The sequence below is a fragment of the Struthio camelus genome, chromosome 3 (genome assembly GCF_040807025.1).
Source record: "Struthio camelus isolate bStrCam1 chromosome 3, bStrCam1.hap1, whole genome shotgun sequence".
In the NCBI taxonomy this organism is placed as follows: domain Eukaryota; kingdom Metazoa; phylum Chordata; class Aves; order Struthioniformes; family Struthionidae; genus Struthio; species Struthio camelus.
In genome coordinates, this window is record NC_090944.1 from 140,310,214 (window position 1) to 140,332,786 (window position 22,573).

At 43.7% G+C, this 22,573-nt stretch overlaps 1 protein-coding gene across 28 annotated transcripts in view; it reads left to right on the forward strand.

Moving 5' to 3' along the window:
- The window catches only part of EHBP1 (EH domain binding protein 1), a 283,064-nt gene that overhangs the window by 61,477 nt on the left and 199,014 nt on the right, over positions 1-22,573 (forward strand). For 12 of the 28 annotated variants that reach the window (XM_068940596.1, XM_068940595.1, XM_068940601.1 and 9 more), the window contains one exon: positions 2,085-2,494. In XM_068940596.1, the coding sequence (XP_068796697.1) occupies positions 2,391-2,494 (104 nt within the window). In that variant the 5' untranslated portion in view covers positions 2,085-2,390. Of the gene's footprint in view, positions 1-571; positions 655-767; positions 1,033-1,243; positions 1,361-2,084; positions 2,495-22,573 lie in introns of those variants that run through there. The other 16 variants (XM_068940593.1, XM_068940603.1, XM_068940606.1 and 13 more) reach the window with 4 other exon arrangements.

Here is a 22,573-nt window from a genome sequence, read left to right on the forward strand (position 1 = left end):
TGGGCACGGCGGGCTCGGCGCTGCACCGAGCCCGGCGGCGGCAGCCGTTAGCGCCCGCGACCGTTAGCGCCGCGCGCGCCTTCTCCCTCACGCCGCCCCGGCCGCGCGGCTCAGGCCTCCGCCAACTGACCCGCTCCGCGCCCCTCAGCCGCCTCGCGCCCACCTGACAGGAGGCGCCTAGGCGCGACCGCCTCGGGGCCGCTTTTGTGCCCGGGGCAGCCACGCCGTTCCGCCACCGGCCCCCACCCCGCTCATCCTGGCGGGGGAAGGGGCTCGTCCAGGCGGCCCCAGGCCGCGCCGCGCCCGGCCCGGCCCGGCCCGGCCGCAACCGCCGCCGGGCCGCGGCGGGTCTCCGGGGGCCGCTGCCCGCCGCCGCGGTCCACGCCCCTCCGCTGACAGCCCGCTCCCAGCGCCACGCCCACCCGCGGCTTTAGGAAGCGCCGCCGCCAATCGCCGAACGCTTTGGCGCTGACGGGCGGCCGCGTTTACGTATCGCATAGCCCTCCCGTACAGACAGCCCCGCCTCCTCAAGCGCTGCGGCCAATCAGACGAGAAGATGGAGCTGGGGGGGCGGGAGGGGAGGGCTGCCAGCTCCCCCTCCCCTCCCCGCCTTGCCTCTCCCCTTTGCGCGAGGAGAGACCCTTTCGCCCACCGGTGATTGACGTGGGGCAGAACCCAATGGGCTGCGGAGGGCGCGCGGCGGGGCCAATGGCGCGGCGGGGGCGGGTTGCGCTCGGCGCGGCGGGGGTGGGGTGGGGGGGGACGGTTGGGGTGAGGCGTAGCGCAGCGCCGCGCCGGCAGGAGGGCGATGGTGGTGGCGTGAGGGGCGGCGGGAGCGGGCTGGCCGCCCGCCGGGGCCAGGGCAAGGGCAAGGAGGGCGGCGTGTGCCCGGCGCTCGCTATGGGGCTGCGGGGCGACTGGCACAGCGGCGGGGCGCTGCCGCAGTAACGGGCAGCGGCAGCGCTGCCCCTCGGCTGCCGTGTGGTGCTGGCGCGGCGCGGCGGGGACCGCCCGTGTGAGGAGCCGGGGCAGGTGAGTGCCGCGCCTCGCAGGGGCCGCCCCGCGCCTCCCTCCCCCCTCCCTGCCGCTCCCCGAGCCGCCGGCGCCCCCCCACCCCCACCCCCCGCGCCTCGCCGCTGGCGTTTTAATTTTTAAACCCCAACGGCTGCCGGCCAACGGCGGCGGGGGGAGCGCGGCGGGCTGGGCGCTGAGGTGATAACGGGCTGGCGCGGCGGAGCAGAGCGGGGCGGGAGACCTTCCCGGCACCCGGGCTATGCCCTGGCCTCGCCTCGGTGCCCTCCTGCCCTGCCACCTCGCCGCCTGCAGCAGCCTTTGGTTTCCCCTTTCTGCTCATGCTGAGGTTTCTTCCCCTGCACGCCGCCGAGATGCTGCTTGCGTTTGGAGGGAGAGGAGCCAGCTGGGTTTCTCCCTTTTCTGATGAGCGCTTCTCAGTGCAAGGGGGGGGAGAGACGTTTCCATTTCAGTATCATGTAGTGAAGGGGAAGCCTGGGCAGCCAGAGCTGAGGAAATGCCCCTTCCTCTGTCATCCTGGTCCTCACCCCAGCACAGACGTTTAAGCGCTAACAATCCCTTGCATGGGGCTTGGCTGTTCCTCCTCCTCAGAGAGAGAAATTGGGGGGGGGGGGCGGGATAAGAGGAAACAACTGTTACACCTTTTGTCATCAGCTTGAAGACAAAGAACTTGTCTTCATCTCCCGATGTCCCTCCCTCTGGGAGCAAATTGGCAGCACCTCAGCCACTTTGCATTGCTTCCCGGAGATGCTTCCTAAGGATTCAGTGTGGCCCTGACCTGCCCTTTTTTGTTGTTGTTGCCAATTACGATGGTGCTGATAAAAGGATATGTTGATATGTTTCCAAACAGACTCGTGGTTTGCATTCCTGAAATTGCTGCTGCATTCTTATTTATTTATTTAATTGATGGGGAGGAGGGAAGAGGAAAGGGGTAGGTGTTTGTGGCTTCTTGTAGTTGTTGCTTGGAAGGCACAAGATCATGTGCAACTGCAGCACTGTAGTATGTACTGTGTTAACTACTGTTTTCTTCCCCCGTCTGATTTGTCTTCCAGTCTTGCAGTCTCCAGATCATCTAGTGCATCAGGAACGATGGCTCCATGAGAGAACTTCCTTTCTGTCTTACTTTCTCATCTGCTCGTACTGCCTGCTGCTCCTCGCCAGTGATGAGCTGTTCAACTAGACTAGAATTTACTGTGAAGACGGGAGAGGCAGAATATGAATCCTAGACATCCCCTCAAGCATCTTGTGCGTTGTTTTTACTGTAGCCATATGTAAATCTGCTAGTGCTGGGCACACGCACTCTACCTTGGTATTCCCAGAGTTGCTACTGTATAATAGGACTGATATTTCTCACCATCATGGCTTCAGTTTGGAAAAGACTGCAGCGTGTTGGGAAACACGCGTCCAAGTTCCAGTTTGTGGCCTCTTACCAGGAGCTGATGGTCGAGTGCACCAAAAAATGGTAAGAAGCAGCTCATGTTGCTGCATAGGTGGTGGAGTAAGTGGCTGATGCTGAAAAAGGAAGGACGTTGTGTGCGCGTGTGTGTATGTTGGTCTTTCCTCCCCTCTCTCTCTCGCCTGCCCGTTCCGGAAGGAGCAGGATGGGGTGCTCGTGTCTCTTGATGAGTGCTTTGCTGCATGCTCACCTTTACCTGTTGGCTTTGTTTTGTACTTTGATTTTTCTTAGCTGGCATTGTTGTTATCATGCAGGACAACGCATTTATTAGCTCTGAGCCTTTGATTCAATGTGTTCCAAAGAATACACAACTATTTTCCCAGAGTTGGTTTCCAACTCAGCTCTTGGTGCTGAATGTCATCTGCTAACGTGACTGTTAGCTGACTGACGCGTTTGAGACCGATCTTGAAAATTGTGTTGTTTTAATCTAGGGTAGATACTCGTTTTCATTTTGTTTTTGTCTTTCTTAACCTGAAGGTGCATTGTTGTCTTCTCCTGCCTTTTCTTTTTCCTTCCCATCTTTGAATGGGAAGAAACAAGAGACAGATCCTTGGGAACTGTCTTAAGACAGGCATTTCGTGCTGTAACGGTCCCGCTGGATGGCTTTGGAGCTGACTGGACAGCAGCTATCAGTTAATTGTATGGGTTTGGCTTGGACAAATCTTCCTTCCCGTGTAAGATGAACTTAACTAAATTTGATGGGGAAGAGTAGGAACAGCTTTTAAATAGTCAAGCAAAAATCCCCATTATACAGATGCTTAAGTGCTATTTTATATCTTTGGATGATTCATGTCTTAATTCCTCACATTAGTGTGATCCTGTAGGTCAGTACAGAGAAAGTACTTTCCAGACCTTGCGAACTGAGATGTTCAAATTGCCATGTAATAAACTGCAGCCTCCTTTCTAATACTTGGCTTATCTTCTTGTTGGCAAGTTTGGCACTTACGTTGGCCGCTTTCTTTGGTTATAAGTAATTGCCTCTACAAAGTTAAATTCTGTCTATTGGAATTGGAAATCTCTGTCAAATATGCTGGAAGGCTGCTGGCTGCTCTGTCTTAAAGAAAAAGTGTCAGGTTAGAGAGAGAAATTTTCAAGAAGTTATCTTCTTGCCTGAAATGTTTTGAAAGATTATTTAAAAAAAAAATCATTTTAGAAGTTGAACTTATTTTCATAGAGTAAAATATAAATAAAAACATTTGGGAAGTTGAAAGAGACTATCATGATTATCTCATGTGACCTGCTGTCTAGTGTAGGCCAAAGAGTTTTCCATAGTAATTTTGTTTATCTGGTCTATTTCAGTAATTGTGTTTATTACTTTTTATGTTTTGTTTGCATAGACTGCCTTATTGTGGCTTTTATTTTCACTTTGATTCACTCCTTATTTGTGAATTTGCAGGATGCTTCAGCATTAAAGTATGGATGCTACAGGGGAATGTTCAGATTGGATCTGCAACTTCCTTTAACTTGATTTGAGAAGGTCTCTCAAAATTTTTATAAAGAACAATCTATTTTTTTGTTTGAGTTTTTTTGGAAACAACTACCCTATTGTTTAATCATAAACTACAGTGCCTAGCAAAATCCCTGTATATGAAGTTGTGATGTAGCCTTTCAAAACCTCAGATATGTAAGCAACTTTTAAAAAGAAAGTTATTCCTCTGATTCTTCATTTTACAGGCTTGAACGTGAAGACGTGCAGTATTGGTGCTTGTATTGGTTGTGAAGAAACAACCGTATGGTGGTGAAATATGAGTGAATTTTAGGGGAAAAAAACAATAGGGAGAAACATCATTCACACAATCATTTGATTACAGGCTTTTCTCTTCTGTTTCCTCTTGTTTGAAGAGCCTTAGAGCAAAGATGTTATATAAATATGCAATCTAAAACACATTATTTCTTCCATAAGTGGAAATCCTTTATGAAACAAAGGAAAAAATATTTATATATTTTGATTACATTTAACTGAGCCTGTCCTTAATTTTGGAGAAGATACAATTCTGAATGTGCTGACAGAATCACTGCGGTTACTTTGTTTATTTCTAAAGCTTGTCTCTGAGTTTGGCACAAGTGAAAACAAAATAGAAGAAACGAACTCCATATGCTGTTTCTTTCTGAAAGCAGTTCTAATATATATTAAGTAGTGATACTATAGAGTGTGCTGGTAGTCCCATACTGTAAATGTGTTTTGATAGAAATGTAGTAAACGCTGAGTTATTTCAATGTACTGGCATTTTAACAGTGCAGTGTTTCGGTAGGAAAACAGTGCTTCATTCATATTTTAAAATAAATGGCAATGCAGTCGTAAACACGCTTGGACTGAAACATGTCTGTGAGCAAGGATTGTCCATGTCCAAAACAGGCTGTGTTATGAACTGGTATGTTCTCTTAGGCTTTCATTTGTCTAACCCTTCAGAAACTGACTTATGGTTTAAAATACTTTCATAACTGATCAGGTGCGGTTTGCAAATTTAGATGGTTTTCTGGTCGGTTTTAATATTTTTCTGTCTCCTATGAACATTGCATAGATCCAAATTTTTTTATATGGTGTTCAAAATAACTCCAGAAACAAGAGCAGCAGCTATGCTGGCTGTGTGGGAAGTCACTACCGCTCTGGTGTTGCTGCTTCACTCTTTAAAAGGATTATCTGTAGGTAGAGCAGCGTTTGTCCAGCATAGGCCGCAAATCCCTTTGCTTGCTTTTTCTGTTCTCTCTAATTTCTAATGCTTGTCCCTATTAATGATTAAAGACAGCTGCTTTCAGATGAATGCTTTTCGTTGGTGGTTGTTGGTGGGGCAGGTTGTGATGGAGTGTCAGGTGTTGTCACTGTCTTGTTAGAAAAACCTTATTTTCAGGTGATTTAATGGAACCAAGTTGCTTCTGTGGTGTTCTGGCTGTGCCCATTGACCCAGACCTAATTGTTGTGGCTGCTCAGTACCTTTGAAAAATTGAGCAGTTAGTTCCTGTAGGGCCTTTCATTTAAAATAAATAAATAAATGCACTCTTGGTCTTTAATATGGATTAGTGACTCCTGCTACTGTGAAAACATAATGCTTTGAATTAATCATGTAAGTACTTGATTTATGAAAGACTTGGCAGTGCTTGATTTCTGTCATCCTCTGCTTACCCTTGGAATAAGCTGGGGCAGTGCAGGATTTTCCACTCAGCCTTGCCAGTGAGCTGCAGTCCTGGCCTGGAAGGACCATGCGCGGCAGGAGAGAGTTAATTTTGTCCTAATTCTCAGCGCAGACCCATTGAATAGAGACTAAAAGCCATTTTATGCTTTCACTTAGGCCACTGAATACATACCTGCTGGTGGAGGGGATGTATTTGCTACTGATCGGAGCAGACTGCTGCGGTGTGGGGTCTGAGCGTGCTGGGTGTCTCTGGCAGGTGAGCGCGGTGGACCTGAGTCAGGTGCCTGAGTGCTGGCATCTGGCGCTGTTTGAGAGGCCTTTGGGTATCCTACCAGTCCAGCTGTCAGCTCAGACAGGCGCGGGTCTCCTGTTGAGCCGGTGCCATGCCTGCCGGCCCTGGGTGGCTCTCTTGTGTTCCCTGGGGTTTCTCAGCTGCTGGAGGCCTGTGTGAGATACAGGCTCAGCAGAGGAGCCTCACCAGACAAATTCTTTTAGGCGCAAGATCATTTCCAGTACTTGGACCTGAAGCTATGAGAGCTGTTCTGTAGAGCCAGTGAAGTATCTAACACACATGAGCACTCTCTGGGATGGCTTTTATGTGCCTTATTTTGTGTGATGTCTCGCAAGTCAGGGACCTAACAGGAGCTTCAGTGTGTAATATTGCCGTATCAGTTGCCCGATTTCCAATGGGAATGGCCTAACTCTTGCAGGGTTGAGGTTGCCAAGTTCCTGGTACGTTGCTGTTGATTAGATGCTTTTGTAACCATTCCTTTTCCCACAAGAAAGCTGCTCACCTGGATGTAGCTGCTAATTGCTTAAAAGCACTGGAAAGGAGTAAATGTTAGGAGGCTTTTCTACCAGATGTACCATTCAGCAGCTCTTTTAAGGATAAAGAAATATGTTACTTTTTGCAATATATGTAATGGCTGTCATCTTATTTGTGAACTACTTTACTTTTAAAATTTGCTTAAAAATACAACAAGCCATAGTGTTCTAAAAGGGTTATTTTTTTCTTGTACACTGTCTTAGCTGAAGACAGGCTTCATTTCCATGAGGGAAGTCACCTATTTTTGTATCAATTAGGTATGGTCTGAAGTAGGTTCTATATTTTCAAATACATATCCTTTTTTTGGAAGTGAAGTAATGCTTAAATTTTTTTTTTCTCATAAAGGCTTTAGCCATCTGTTTTTCTCTTCTATTGTACTTTCATAACTGGATGCTGCAGGAATTTTAAGATTTGGCATGCACTGTGCATGGGAGAGAAATGAGCTTTTTGAGATTCCACAGTTCACACCAGTCTGTTTGCCTTCTGGTCCCTGCTTTCTAGCAAACTCCTCAGTGCTGAAAGCCTCTGAAAGAACTGGTGTTAACTGGTTGCTGTAGAAATAGTTGGGGGTTGCTTGTACAGGGTCAGGCCTGTCAGATTGCTCAGTTCCTTTCCTTGCTTTGCATGGCCATTAAGAGGGAATTTTGTGAGCACTTAAGTGCTTTTAATTATCAAGGATAATCACTTGGAAATGTGTGACAAAAAAGAGGCACAGTTACAGATGGATTCAGGAAATCTTGAGTTAGTTTTGCTGTGAACCATGCTTTTTAGAGTGGCTTGTTCTGCTGAGCTTTTGATTGGATTTACATTTGCACTTTAGCCCTGTGGGTATGCTGTAGTAAGTATAGCTTGTGTGTGGAAAGCTTCATGCAATTTCCCCTGCTTTCTAGCTGTTTTCCTCCTTCTCATTTAAATGTTACTCTGGCCTCACGCTCCTCATTGGGATCTCTGATTCCACACCAAATAATCCCCATCTGTAAAAATATTTCAATATTTTCTTCTACATTAGCTTCTAGTTTTGACTGAGGACTGAGGGCAGAAATCATGTAGCAAACTTACTTCTTTCCAAATAATCATTACCAGCTGTTTTACAGGTCAGTCTTGTCCCTTGCTTCCTGCAGCCAATTAAAACACATTTATTGTCCACATGCAAAAGCAGTTCCTCCTCTGCCAGCTGCTGCCTCTCTTCCCTTTGTACTGAAAAGAAAATCCTTGATTTCTGAAATCTAGTTCTGCCCTTTTGGGCTCTAGTTCTATCAGGAGATTGTCCGCCAGTCCTGACTCTTTAATGCCAACCGCTTTCGTTCCCTACCTTACCAAGCTATCTTCCTGACCCCTTTCGCATCCTTCTGTCTGTTCCACAGACCACAGGTTAGGGATTTCTCATCTAAATTCTGTTCGTTTTCTGGGTTGGTGGCGAATTGTGCACAGTGAAGACATTCTGATATGGGAGGTTTGAATGTACGTGAAGTCTTTCTTGCTGCTGATTCTTCCAGATTGTCAGTGTTGCGTACTTATACCCATTTTTTATTTGCAGCAATGCTTTGGGAGCCTCTGAAGCTGTGGATACAGTCCCTGAAAGACCTCACTGGTACAACCAGGCACAAAGTTTAGTGTTTGTAATGTGGAAAGGTTCGAGTTTGACCTAAAGACTTGCTGTGGGTTTTATCTGTCTTTGAGAAACAGAATTCTATACAGCAATTTGTTGACTTAGTTTACCATCCTAGCAATAACAAAACAATTGAGTCTAAAGCAGAAGAGATTAGGTTTTGGCCAAGTGTAGACAAATCCATCTTCATAGTCTATCGTTTATTCATTTAAAGGGATGAGGATGTCTCCTTGAATAAATAAAATACACTTACTTGAAGTTCTAATGTGGCTCTGTTTTTGAGAGAGAAACTGTGTGTATTTAACTTCCTCTCACTGCTTTACAAATAAATAAAACCTGGCTCTGTTCCTGCAGGCTCTGTTGCATGCGTACAGTAAAATGTGTACTGTTCCTTTTAACCTCGTGGATTTGAACTGGAATAAAGACATTTTTGCAGGATTGGATCTCTATGAATACTGCTTTCTGCTCTTCCAGTGTTATGAGGTTAAATAAAATGAAATATTATGATTTTGCATAGGCCTCAGCTGAGCTGAGTGTTCAGTCTCTGACTGCTCAGGCTCTATGGTGCCAGTCTGTTACTTCAATTAGTTGTTAATTGGTTGGAGAGAGCTGAAGCCCCTTTCACGGCTCAGTGTGAATAAGGAGAGGAGGAGAAGGCTGGTAAGGTTGACTAAGTCTGAGGAAACTCTTCTTATAAAATGAACTCTTTAGTTATCCCAGTAAAAGCATTCTGTCTGTGTGGCTTTTTGAGAATGCCAGGGCTGGGGGGGGGAGTTGTTTACTTTTAAAAACTTTGCCTGTTTACTCTGATGGAACTGTGTGTGTGTTTCCCTCGCCTCTCCTTCCCCTTTTACTCATTGGGGTAGAAGTTGGTTCTCATAGGCTGCTTGTTACTTGGCTGTGGGACATCCCCCTGCACATGAGCTTGTCTTCTGCTCGTCCTGGAGTGGACCCTGAAATACAGGAACTCCGCAACTGAACTTTTGTTCTTTATTTTAAGATAAGCACATAGTGTGAAGGTGAACAAAGCAGCCCTTGTTTTCTTCCTGTTGTTGCCTTTTTATTTGAAAAATGTGTTTCTGCAGCATACAGTTGAGTACCTGCATCAGAGCTGCTCAGGTGGGAGGGAAGATGTATGTTTTGGCAGTTGAAGAATAGAATAGTTGTGGCTTTGGGCACCTAGAAAGGCATTGCAGGGAGTTGAGAGCTGTGGGTTAAGCATGAGCTAAAATTAGCAAAAATTTAACTAACCTTGTTGGTGGCTCACGCTCTGACTCATGAGGCTTTCTGGATTCGAGAGCGGAGCTGAGATGTCACTGTCCTTTAGCAGTAGTCTTCCTCTGCCCTGAGGTAGAGCAACGGTTGGATTGCCTGGTGTGTTGGTGTTAATTGCCATCAGCTTCAGGTTTGTAAAGTGAGCTGTGAACAGCAGTGCTCAAGGAGTCCACGCAGCTCCTTTCTGCTGCAGGGGGATGGGGAGGGGAACACCTGCCAAAGGAGTGAGATGCACAGCTGCAGGCAATAACATCTTAAACTGCTGCAACTAAACGTCTGGACTGTGAGTCAGTGCCCTGTGCTGTCATTGTGGGGCTTCCAAATGCACAAGCCCTTGAGATGAATCAGGAGTGCAGGCCCTTCTGAACTGTTGTTTCCAGCTACCTATAATCCGATGAAGATAAGCAGTGCAGACTTTTTTCTTCTTTGCCTGTTGAGGTTCTCTTTGTAGTGTATAGTTTTGGCTTGGGGGTTTATTTTTATTTCTTTTCTTTTTTTTTTAATTTAAGGAGACTTTCTTGAGGATTTCTCCAAAGTTAAGGGCAGATTCTGCAGCTGCTGATCTGTGAGCTCTGTGTGGCTCTGTGTACTAATTTTAGAATAAACTGGTTTCAGGTTTTTGAGCATGCACATTAAATCTGTTGCATTTTTTCCATGGGTTTCATTTCAGGTGAGCTGCTGTATCTGTAGCTAATAGCACACTTATTGATTTGATTTTTCTTTTCTAATTGTTATGTTTTGAAAAACAGCTTCAGTGCAGACATATCTCGAGGGCAAAATAATAGTTCCAGGGACACCAGACTCAAAACAGTCAGTGGCCTCTTAAAACTCCGCCACATCACCTCAATTTCGACCCATATATTTTCCTTTACTACTACTCATTTCCCTGCTACCATCTCTGCAAGCACCCTTCCAATCAATTGGCCTCCATGTCTACCGCTTTACCTAGAAAGTAGGGTTTGATTCCTTGCTGTTGTGTGATGGGCCAGCATGACTGGGGCTAGTGGAGTGGTGGTACTGGCAGCCTGAGTGGGAGATAGGTGTGTTCTGATGAGTCAACACCTTTGCTGGGAGCATATATTCCTCTCAGCCTGTGGGCATGCTGCATATCCTTTCTTTTAGCCCAGGCAGATCAAAGACATTGCCTAAGTCAGCTCCGGGCTCTCTGTTATATATGTTGCTGCCTGATGCCCTAAGACGAGGACCCTCTTGAACCTTATTCAGGGCTAAGGCTAATTAATTGATGCCCGTGCTTTTAAATCCTGTGCCATAAACTTACTTTCCCCTCCCGGCTGTGCCTGGGAAAATGCATTTGCATAGCCAATGCTGTTAATATCAAAAGCCATATTAAAGTAAGTGGAGAATCTGAACCATTGAATACAGTTGGCAGCACACTGTATGCTGCCACTCAACAGGCATTGTGAACTTTCTTTACTTTCAGTGACTGCTCATTAAGTAAACTCTGAATCCTGTTGTTTATGGCAGTACATAGGAAGAGATTTAAAAGAACAGAAAGGAGCTGTCAAAACAGCTTAATTCTGTTTTCCTGTAAAGATCTAACTCAGCAGCCTGTGAATTTCTAAAACCAGCCTGTTGCTGATGTAGATGTAGTTTATTAGCAGAGGACTTAAGCTTGACAGCTCCTAGTAACACCTGACACTATTAGCATTCAGAAGTCTCAATTCTGGCCTTCTAAGCAGGTAGATGGATCTGTTGGGTTGTTGTTAACTGCTTCACTGCATGTTTCTTCTGGTCATAGCTACTGACTCCTGGAAAACTGATTTAGTGGGTTGCCTCTTCCTGCAGGTAGCCTAGTTGTACAAGGCTGTGGAAGACTCTCAAGAAAATGAGATTTTTGAATTCCTTTGTTCTTCAAATGCAGATCTTAAAGACACTATTCCAAGGACTCTATCCAGTTAAGTCAAGCAAGTGAACGTTCATGAAACTTTCCCTTGCATTCCTTTGTTTGATTTGTTTTTTAAAAAAAAAAAAAAAGAGAGGAAAGTCCTGACCCATTTTTCACCGCTTCCTCTCTTACCACAAAAAGTGGAAGAACTTAGCATATTGTAACTTGTAGTTTTTGCGGTGTATTTAGGATGGTTCCTGTTAACAGTAACAATCTTCTATGCAGAGCATCTTTCGTGGTGATGGAACTTTTGTTCTCCTTTACTGCAGTTTGTGCGTGTAGAGAATAGAATTCCTTTGGGTTGTAGATTTTGCTTTTGTTTTTCGTTTTCTTGCTAAAATCGTTCTACCTTCCTCCTTTCAGCTTGCTGCCTTGTGAGCTCCAGGGTCTGCACACCCTTTCAGAATAGTTTTAAAATTCTGTGTCATGATAAAGGAGTTTCTTTCCTGTGGATTCCCAATTTCATATAGTACATGCGATTTGATTTGCAGTCTGAACTGAAAGATAGCCAAGAGTTATTTTAACACCCTGAAATCTCATAATGGCTGATGTAATCATGAGATTTGCTGAGAGAGAACTGAGAAGGTAGTGCACTAATACCTGTACTTCTCCTACCACTGTAAACATCTAGTACTTGAGACATGATGCCTCCTTTAGTCCATGGCTGTAAAACTGTCTAGTTTTTAAAAAAAACAAACAAACAAAAGGCAGCTGCTCTTTGCTGCCCCCGCACTTCTCTCCCCTCCTTCTGGGGTAAAGGCTACGCAAAGTGAATGCTAGCTGCTGTGCAACAGGAGAGCGCCGGAGTCTGACTATGGAAAGTTTGGAAAGGATCGTGCAGTCTCACTGCCCCGGCATGTCATCCGCTCCCCGTGCGTCTATGTCGGGCAACGCTGTGCTGCGTTACCTCTTTAAAATGTCACAGCTTCAAACCAGCATCACTAGTTCCTCTAGCCTTTTTCTGAAGAGTTTGGACAGCCCTCTTCCCTTGGGTGCACAACGCTGTTGTGGTTGATGGGGCCGTGCTGTCAGCGTTTATAGCGAGTTACCTTGTATTTTCAGTTTTGAGCCTTGAGCTTCTCCCTTATTTTTAGCTTTGTTTCATAGGGGAAAAGTTCTTATGTGATCTTAACAAAAAAAAGAAAAAAAAAGTCTGGCCAACAAATTCAGCACTGTATTGCGAAGTTTGGGCAGGCAATTTCAATCAAAGCTTACTGAGATGGAAGCCTCAAAAGCTGTTTATTTCTATGGGTTTTCTAACAAAAAGTCTTTGGTAGAAGAAAGGGGTTTTGTTAGAGCCTGTGATTGCAGGTAGAAAGACTGACTTTACCCTTTATTAGATACTAGCGAGGGTAGGGGCCGGGGGAGGAAGGCTTCTGGAAGCCAGACCTCTTTCCTTCTGCCTGGAACTGCTTGCTTGTTTCAGTTTGTGCTTCCATGTGTGTGAGTGTATTTTTGGAGCAGAGGGCTGCTAGATACATTTCTGTGCTTCTCTGTTTCCCATCTGTTACCATAGCCTCTTCTTGCTGTAGTTGCCTCGAGAGAGGCTGTATCACAAAGGAAGATGACAGTAGAAACAGACATGTTACCTGTGTGTTCGGTTTGTGGATTACCCTCTCGTGGTCCTCAGTGCTCATCCTACCTGTCATCAGCAATCTTCATAGTGCTGAGAGCATGGATGATGTTGACATAGTACCGCTGCAGATGACAGTACACTCCCTTGTCTCTTTTCCTACTGCCATGTTTAGGAAACACGTTTAGGAAATTTTTACCCGTAGGCTCCCTCCTATTGTCTAGAATGGACCCTGATAAAGCATTTATAATGTACGAAGTCTGCTGCCTGCTGGAAAAAAAATGCTGATTTTTGGAATTCAGTAAGTAGAATAAATTTGTCTGACACGAATTTTAGAGAAGGTAGAGCATGTACTGTGAAAGATAATACTTCTTGTTTTAGCAACAACTGTCAAAGCAAGGGTGCTGGCTTGATCTGCAATTAATGATAAAGTCATCAAAGTGGTAGAATTTGTTTCTTAAGCTACTTTTGACTATAAGAAGACTGAAATTTACTTTAACTTGTTTGTGTCCACCTCCTTGCGAGAGCTGTGTCTTGTATTTGACAAAACCTCTACGGTCTATACAAGACAAATTCTGTTGGGTTTGGAGATACAAAAACAGTGACCTAAATCCGAGCAGCCCACGTGCCAACGGAAAATAAATATTTCGGGGAACAGCCATGAAGCCTTCTTGTATTTCTACTGATAGGATCTCTTTGGTTAGCACATGTTCTATTGTTGGGGGTCTCAACTTCTATTTTGTTATGAGTGAGGGATGTTCTGTATAAAAAGAAGTTAAAAGCAGAGGGAGACGTTTCGGGAAGCTGGTAACATGATAGAAAAACCAGCATCATCTGTGCATAGTATAGTCCAGGATACAGTGTGTCTTTATGAAATCAGTGTACGTCGCTGGACTTTTCCCCCTATGAGAAGGTGAAGTCTGGATACTGAGAACGAACACCTGAAAGAGCAGATTTTTGCTAATAAGGGACGAAAGAGCAGATTTTTTGCTAATAAGGGACACATCTTGACCACCCTTCCTGCTTGCAGAGACTTCCAGGCACAGCTTTGGCAGGGCCAGAAATCCTTGCCTCGCTACCCCCCAGCGGCATCACTGACGGATGAAGTATCTTTAAAATAGTTAACGTATCTTACGTTATAAAGCCAAACACTGTATCAAGGCACAAGGTTTTACTCTTCTGTTGAATAAAATTCCCTTCAATTATAATGAGGTTTTTGGATTGTTATCCAGACAGATGCTTGTTGACCCAGGCTTTGTAGAGTTCTTGGGACAAAACGTGTCCGCTTCATTAAAACCGGAACTCTTTGTGTCACGTTGAGAGCCTTCAGGCTTGATTTTGCTGAACAAGCAATATACATATATGTATACTCAGGCCTCATTTATATGCAGCAGCTTCTCTGTTTAAACTGTGCCTTTGCAGTCAATGTCATACAGCACTTATTCTTCCATATAGACAGGAAATAGCAGTACAGAAGTGCCTTTTCTAGAGTTGCTTTCATGGAAATAGCTGCATAACCGCTTAAAGCAGTTCTGAGCTATATAAACTGCATTTACATTTCGGGTTGTACCAAAACAACTGTATCAGTTCAGAGTAGCTTTCCTAACTGAAATAATTTGATTGTCACAAAAATTGCCCTGAGCAAGCCTTAGTTACTGAAAATCTTGTTGACAAAGGCCTAGCTGAGTTTCTGTTTCTGTCAAAGAAGAAGTAATCCATCTTTTCTAGAATTTGAGTCTGAACCCTGAAAGCACCAATACAAATCCTGAGGCAGGATAGGTGCTGGGCTCTGTGCTGGACGCTCAGACGTTGCTAGCGGCCTGCATATGAGTAAATCCACAAATCCACAATGAGTCTCAGCTCCAACACCAGTTTTAGTGTTTCACTTTCATAATGCAGAGCGTTTGTGATTAGTTCAGAAGCTATTTTCAAATGGAGGTTGCATCTTCTGTTGATGAATGCTAATTGTAATTTCACCTTTTTTGAGCGATTGTGACGTTATCAGTTATACTGTTAAAGAAGAAATCTAAATTTAAAGTGTTCCAGGGATTCTTTTTGCGCTGAAAGAAAATAAACCACAGTATTTCAATATTTCTGCCTTGTAAGACACAAGCAGAAAAAGTATGGTTGTTAATATTGTATGATGCTAAAAAAAAATATTCATTTTGAAGGGTTTCTTTTACTATGTTTTCTCTTCAAAGGAAGATTTATAACATTGTAAATAAAACTGCAGCATGTATATGGCCTTGCTCGGTGTAAGTTTTACTCAGTCCAAACTAATGTCCCAGTCTCTTCAGACTGACACATGGTTATATTGTCACCATTTTTTATTTACTTCAGTAGATCTCTGCATATGTTTTCCATATTGGTGGCTCATACCGACTTCCAAGTGGTGAAATTGAAAAGGCTACAAATATAAATATGTTTTTGTTCTCCTGTATCTGTACTAACTTGTTGTGTGAGCTGATTGTTGTGTAAAATCTTGGGTTTTGTTTTTGTTTTTTAACCTGGAAGTTGGCTCTGTACACATGTGGCTGTAGGAGTTTGATTTTTCTGTCACAAGGCTAGTTACCAGTCACAGGAAAACTTACAGTGGTTTTTTTCTCTGTTGCTGCCTTGGTGTAGCCAGAAACTGTGTGATGGTTCTGTTGACAGCGTTGAAAGCAGAAGAGCTTCCAAGGCTACCTAGGTTTTCCGTTGCTAAAAGTGGTAGAAGTTATTTTTGTTGCTTCTGTAAATAAGTCTGCCTTGATCAGTTTAGCACCTTCATCTGTTCAGAGCAGACTAAAGGAGTTCTTTACAGTTTTTCCTCTGTAGGTATTTTAGGTTAATGGAGGGAAAAAAAGTAAAGTTGCTCTTGCTTCTCATTGTATTAGGGAGTGTGGTCTAGCAGTAAAAACAGTGGTCTAGAAGTCGGAAAAACTTGGTTCCACGCTAGGCTTTCTGTGAACTTCCCTGATAACGGTAGACAAGTCATCTTTTCTTATTTCTCCCTAATTTGGGTGCACAAATCATCTTCCATCAGTTACCCTACAGTTTTACATCCACAATTACTTGGAAGTAGGATTTATGTCTGCTGTTAAAGGCCAGAAGGTAGTGGGTCCCTGTTCTGCAATACCAACTTAACACAACTAAAAAGACACTTTGCTGTGCAGAAATAAATATCAAGCACTGACAATTTTTGTGGTCAAAAATTCTGCAGCCCCGTGTGTCCTTTATTAATCCAGTCTCACGAGATTGCTCTGTGATAGAGAAAAATTATCCACATTGTACATCTCTGAAACTGAAATACAGAGAAACTGGGGAGAAGTCACACAGGAAAGCAGTGCCAGCCCTGGGAATATGGTGCTGACTTGACTGCATCAGACCCTGGGGCTCTTACCTGCTGTGGTAAAAACCTGCCTCTGAGGAGTGTGCCCTACTAATCAAAGATGGTAACAGCCTGCTCAGAGCTGTCGGTGCTACTTGGCTAGTGGATTTGGGGTAGGTACCTTAAGAGATTGCTAATTTTGGGTCACTCAAAAATTAGGATTACATTTTTAAACTGCTGAGATTTAGAAAGCTGCAGTGTTCTGTGGATGAAGTTTTGGGGGCCTTATTTCTTTGTACTGGGAGGAGCTGTGTGTGCACAGGTTTATGGTAGCAAGAATGCTGCAAAAGTGAGACGGTAACAGGAAGCTATACCCTATGAACAAAAAAAAAAAAGCATTTCTTTCCTTTTTAAATCAATTTAAAACATATTAACGATGGGGTCAGATGCAAGAACGTTTGGTCCAACTACCTGACATTCATACAGGGTCAGGGTGGGAACGGACGCTATTGTATGGACGTGGAGCAGGACTGGTGAAGCAGGGTGAACTAGGATAATGTGAAAGGTAACTTTGGAGGGAAATGGCTGTGTGATCTGCCCTTCCTGATGCAGGGCCTTAAGCAAGCCTTTGAAGGGTGTCTTGTTGGTTGTTGTTTTTCTTTGACTAGCTTATAACTGAGAAAGCGTATGTGTAATTTATAAACGCCAGATTGAGGGGAAGGCACTAACATGTGCTGAGATCTAAGTACATTCTCTCTGCATTGATATATCAAAACTATTTTATCCAGTGGCAGTGACAGATTAGAAAATGTTAGTAACTGTAAGGGCCAAGCTCCTCTTTGGTAGAGGTGAAGGATGCCTGAAGGATGTAACTGCACTTGAAAGGCTGCCTGTCACGTTCTGGGAACCTGCACTACTTGTGTCAGATGCACTTGCAAACAGTTGTGGCAGTCCAAATGACTGACAGTTCAAACTGAATTGCTTTAAAAACAATAGAGAGGTGTTTATGTAGAAACTAAAGCACTAAACCGAGGAAGAGAACTTGTTAAGCTCTATGCCGACTTTTGGGAATAAAGCTGGTAGGATGAAGCTCAATTACACCTCCAACAAAGCCACAGCTGCACAGCAGGATATAGGCTTATCATTACTATGATATAACCAGAGCTGTTGGAATATTCTGCTTGAGCTTGTTGACTTCAGTATACACATACGCATCCTGGATTAGAATCGTTAATGCTTTTTTTTTTTAAACGTTGCTGCAGAATTTATTCTGTGATTTATTTTCTGCTTAGATAGCTTTACTTTCAGATCACATCTGCAAAATCAGTTCCAAAACCTGATGTCTGTGGAAGAGAGAATGTGAATATTGCAGAAAAGTAACATTCTATTTTCTACCCTTAAAAAATGCTAAGAACTCTCCCCAGGGTATTTGTTGCTCTTTATTTATTTTTCTCTGGCATAGCTGTCCTGTGACTGACAGTGCAAGAAGAGATAGGGTAACCCAAGAGACATTTGAAATATTTATGAGGCTAAACTGTGAGTAACAACTCTAAGTTTGGGCAGAGATGGACTAAACTGTTGGCTCTGGCCCCCTCTTTCAGGAGAGGCAGACCTCCACCATCCTTTTCATAACCGGCAATCTGTTTCATGACTGATACTTGAAGACCAGAATTTTAAGGAAATCGATGGTTTTAAAACAAGAAAGATTTAGGTACCTGTTCTATTTCTGATGCAGTTATTTATGTGGTAAAGATGGCCATGTGCCTTGATCACCTGAGGAATATTTTCTCATTGATTACTAGACCTTTTTTTTTTTCCCCTCCTTCCCTCCCCCCCTTTGGGTGTGTTCCAGCTATAAGCTTTCCTGAGCGTGTATATCTATAGCTTAGGAGAGATAAGAGGAGAAGGGGAGAGCATGGCTGAGGAGAGAGGGCCTGGACTGGCCCTCAGATCCCAGCAGTGTTCAGCCGCGGAGACGTTCCTTTACTTTTGGTACAGCAGCAAGCGTCTCATATGAGGGCACATCTACTCCTCAGCCCTCCTGGCCCCCAGTTTCTGCTCAGCCATGTTCTGACCTCTTGTTGCTCAGGGACGTAGGGACTTTGCTTATGGGATGGCAGAGGACTACGAGTCCCTCTGGAAGAAGGGCTCCACACGCTCATCAACTTGGCACGGGTTGCCTCCAATTTGCCAGGGGAATGCTGGCAGGTTTTTACTACCTGGTGGCATGTGTCTGCAAGTCCTGCTGTCGAACGTGGCTCAGATGCTCGGGATTTACTGCACGTGTTTACAGAATGGTCTCTCACCTTGTGGACTGGGCATCACTGAAGCAGAGCATGATTTAGGGGCTGCTGCGCTACAGGGGGGTGAGTGGAAACGCGTTGCAGCCGCTGCGGGGGAGCTGTTGCCTCCCCTGTGGCTGAGAGAATACTTCGCTGCCCCATTTGGGGAACTTGAAGGTTCCTTTGCATTGTACCAGTGACGTGAGCTGACATCGTAGCAGCCAAAGGTCTGGCTCTTTTTTGCATTTTGACTTGATAATGAAAATACCTGCTTTGGAGAAAATTGGCTTAAGTTTCAGAGGTTATGTGACCAAACCATATCTGAACGTTAACTGCATTGAAACAAATGAGTGAATTCACACCTCATTTTGGTACTATATCGCTCGTCTGACAGCAGAACAAACAAAACCAAACAACGTAGATGTCAGAGCTGAGGTCTAGCTTTTCAGCCAAAGCGGTGAGAAACAAGAGCCCTTGCTGGCCCGCACTGCAAGCGGTTTAAGATTTTAATCCGCTAGGTTGCCTCTCTGTCTTCGTCTGGTTCAAATCCAACCGAGAACTGCAGCAGGGAAGACAGACCTCGCGCTTCCTCCTGCTGCCTGCGTAGGGGGAGAATAGCCATCAATACAGAGGCATTTCCAGGCGGTGGTAATGTGCTAAACTGCAAGAGCTAGATATGCTAATGCTCATCTGTCAAAACCCAAGAGACAAGGTTAAATTAGCAGATTAAATTTAGATAGGTGTTTTGCGTAAGTCTTGTCTGTGCTCAGAAACTGGAGAAGTTAAGGATAACTGACTTAAAGCATGAGGTTGAAGTGCATAAATAAAGCCATGCTGAATTCTCATATGAACGCTCTCATTCAGAAGGAGGTTGTTCTTCACTGCAGTGGCTTAGTGATCTTAATTTTCCTGAGAGTCCCTCTATGGACCTGGCCTTTGTTTTGAAGCTCATACTGCTAGAGCGTGCGCATGTATTCTCATGTGCGTTGCTGGTACTGAAAAGGCTGGTGTTTTATCTTAATGCTTTAGAATCAAATATGTTAAATTTTTGCTTGCTTCAACTTTTAAGCCTTGTTTGCTTTAAAGATGAAAAGTGCATTTTATATTGAACATGCCAAGATATGTGGAAAATTTTATTTTGCAGAATCCGAGGAGTTTATGTGCCCACACATCTCTATTGTGCCTTTTTGATGACTGCGCATAGTTTGTTCCCCCCACAGTGCTCTATGTGAACTACTGTGCCACTAAAATGGATTCCTATTCCCTTGATGGTTAGTTTACAGAAAGGATCTTTATTCTTTAAGTTACTTCAGCCCTATCTAGGCAAATGTATCAAAACTTTGGTTTGCAATTTAATTATTTAAAATAAGTGATCATCAATTACTATAATACCCTTCTAGAAGCTCATATATATTATATATATATATATAAAATATATATATTATATTATATATATATTATATATATATTTATTATATATATATATATTTAATATGGTTATATTTTTTCCTTAATGTTTTTCCATGTTGAGTGCCAAATCCTGTAGCACTTTATCTGATAGGAGTTTTTGCCATTCACTGTAAGGACAGCATTCAGACTTATTAGAACAGCAAGTTGTGCCAAGTGAAGAGAGACTTTGTCTTTTACTTGGAGGGGACGGCCCTCAGCACTTTGCAAGATTAAGAGAGTACGTTGCTCCAGGAACCAACCTAGCCTCTCTTTCTGTTCACCTTTCTGCTCCCAAGGAGTACTGCTTTTCACACGAGACACATTTGTGTTTACAGATAAAATTTTAAATTAGCATAAAATTGAAATCTAGGGTGAGACAAGATTATTTAATCTTTTAAGCTGTGTGCTCTATGGAATAGAGGGGCTCTGTCTCTTTTATCCTTTTGCCTCATTTAATGTTACAAGACTGGAATCCAGCCTGCAAGACATCAAATCCACTTAATAAAAAACCTGGACAGCATCCAGGAGTCTCTTCTGTGGCTGCAGATGTGACTTTAAAACTGCTCCATGCTAAGATCCATCGGCTTACTACAGTAGCCATCATGCTGAAAGAAAACCGGGCTTTTGACTATAGGAGGAAGAAGGTATTTGTTATGTGTGTTTTTTGTTAATATGAAGTACTTGCCAAGACACCACTGGAAGAAGGGAGAGGCTAGCATAGTGGCTGAGGTACTTACAGGGCAGAAGTGGATTTAGTTTCCGATCACAAACTTTGTGCCTGACTGGTGGCAAAAGGCCTTGACTTCCAAGGTGGAGGTTGGCAGCATCTATATTTCCTTCTCAGGAACGTGAGCAAGGAAATGGCAGTGTTCATTTTTAATGGTGTACGTCTCAACAAATTCTGAGCAGAATTTCGTGAGGCAGAAAGGACCGTTTGTATGCTGAGGAACGTCCTGCTGTTGGGTATGGGAAACCAACTGTAAGCTTCTCAAAGAAGAGTCAGCACAGCTCTTCATACTGAACAAAGTGTGAAGGACCACTATTACCAGCTGCTTCTGCGGTATTGTTTAGTCAAAGGGTTGACCCAGCTTTCAGACAACTGTGCTCGTAGCAGTGTCTGACTTGAGTGAAAGCTAGATGAGGTTGTAATAGAAGAAAATATAATGTAGGAAGTTTATTTTTTTTAAAAAGTGCTGACTGAAAGATATAATTTCATTGCATGTTTTCAACATCAGTATGAATTCAGCTGCACTGTAGGTTTTTGGGTTTTTAAATTTAAACTCGTGCTTTAAAACAGCGATACTAAATATGAAATTAGTTTCCAGTTTAGCTGTTCTCGAGAGAATTTAAGTTACAGTATTTTTCAGGTTGCTGTCAGGAGTTTTACAAATAGCAGTTATTAGCAAAATTTGTTTAGGTCTTGGTTGCTGGTGCTTTTTGTTTATTTTTTGACCTTGAAATAATCAATGTTTCATCAATTGTATCTACAAATTAAGTAATTGGGTACTTTGAAAATACTCCTCAATTTTTAAAAGCTGTAGGATATATTTTTTTTAATTTCAAAACAGAAATAGAGATCTTTCAGTTAGGGCGGTTTTTTTTGCTTTTTGTTTTGTTTACCATAACCAGCCCTAGGGCTGGCAGAAGGTTGTACTTGTTCTCTTGGTCTCTTGAGTATCCATGAGTTAACATGTAATTTTTCGTAACTGGTGCTTGCTGCGGGATATGATCCAGGGATGTGACTTCAAGAGCCTTAATTAAAAGGTTCATTCAGTTTGCTTCTAAAAATTACACAGAAATCAATCTTGGGAGCAACACCCATTATTTCTATGTATGTAACACCAATTCTTCTCCTCTAGAACCATACACCCAGAGTCTAAAAAGTTGATTTCTGTAATCGGAAGGAAGGGTTAACTTCTGTTTCAGAGACAGCTTGGAAGCTGGATAACAACTTAATGAAGCAGATTGAGCAGGAAGAGGAGGAGTTGTTCCAAATTTGCAGGCTTTGGAACAGTTATTTAGCTGCAAATACTTATCAATAATTTCTTCATTTCTTGTGGCTGTACCTTCATCTTAAAGCAGCTCTGTTTAATTTCCTATTCGTGAAAGGCCGCCAATGTGAAGCTGAGCGTCTTGTACAGGAAAGGTAGTGGCAGTTTCTAATGGCCAGCGCCCGTTTCTGTGATATCGCATGCCCAAATCTTGTGGCTCTGGCAACTTTTTCATTTTTCATCAGCACAAGAACAACAGCTTTAATTTTAAAAGCTATTCACATATAGTTTACTGCCGCAAAATTTATCACCTTGGTGTAGCCTCATTTTTTTTTACATTTTGAATGTCTTGTTAAGCTTGGAGAGGACAGTAGCTGGTAAATTGTTGCAGTGGTGACATTTTCTCCTCCTGTGTCTCCAAGCTGTGGCAGGAGGACATATTTACATCCCTTGTCGTCACAGCTGTTGAAGAGCAGAAAGGAGGTGTGCTCCTCCCTGGAGCTGGGCACCTTGCTGAAAACAGGTATCCGTGATTCTGCAGTTGGTCGTATAACCAAGACGATGCCAGAATCAGTGCTGAGAAAACAGTTCAAGATCTTATTTTTCAGTGCTCTCCTTCACATAAAGTGGGTTCATACTTCTTGATACCATATTTATTATGGCTGTGGTTGAACACCTGGCAATATTTGCAAAGTCCAGTCTCCTGGGCACAGATGGGGAAAAGGAGCTAGCA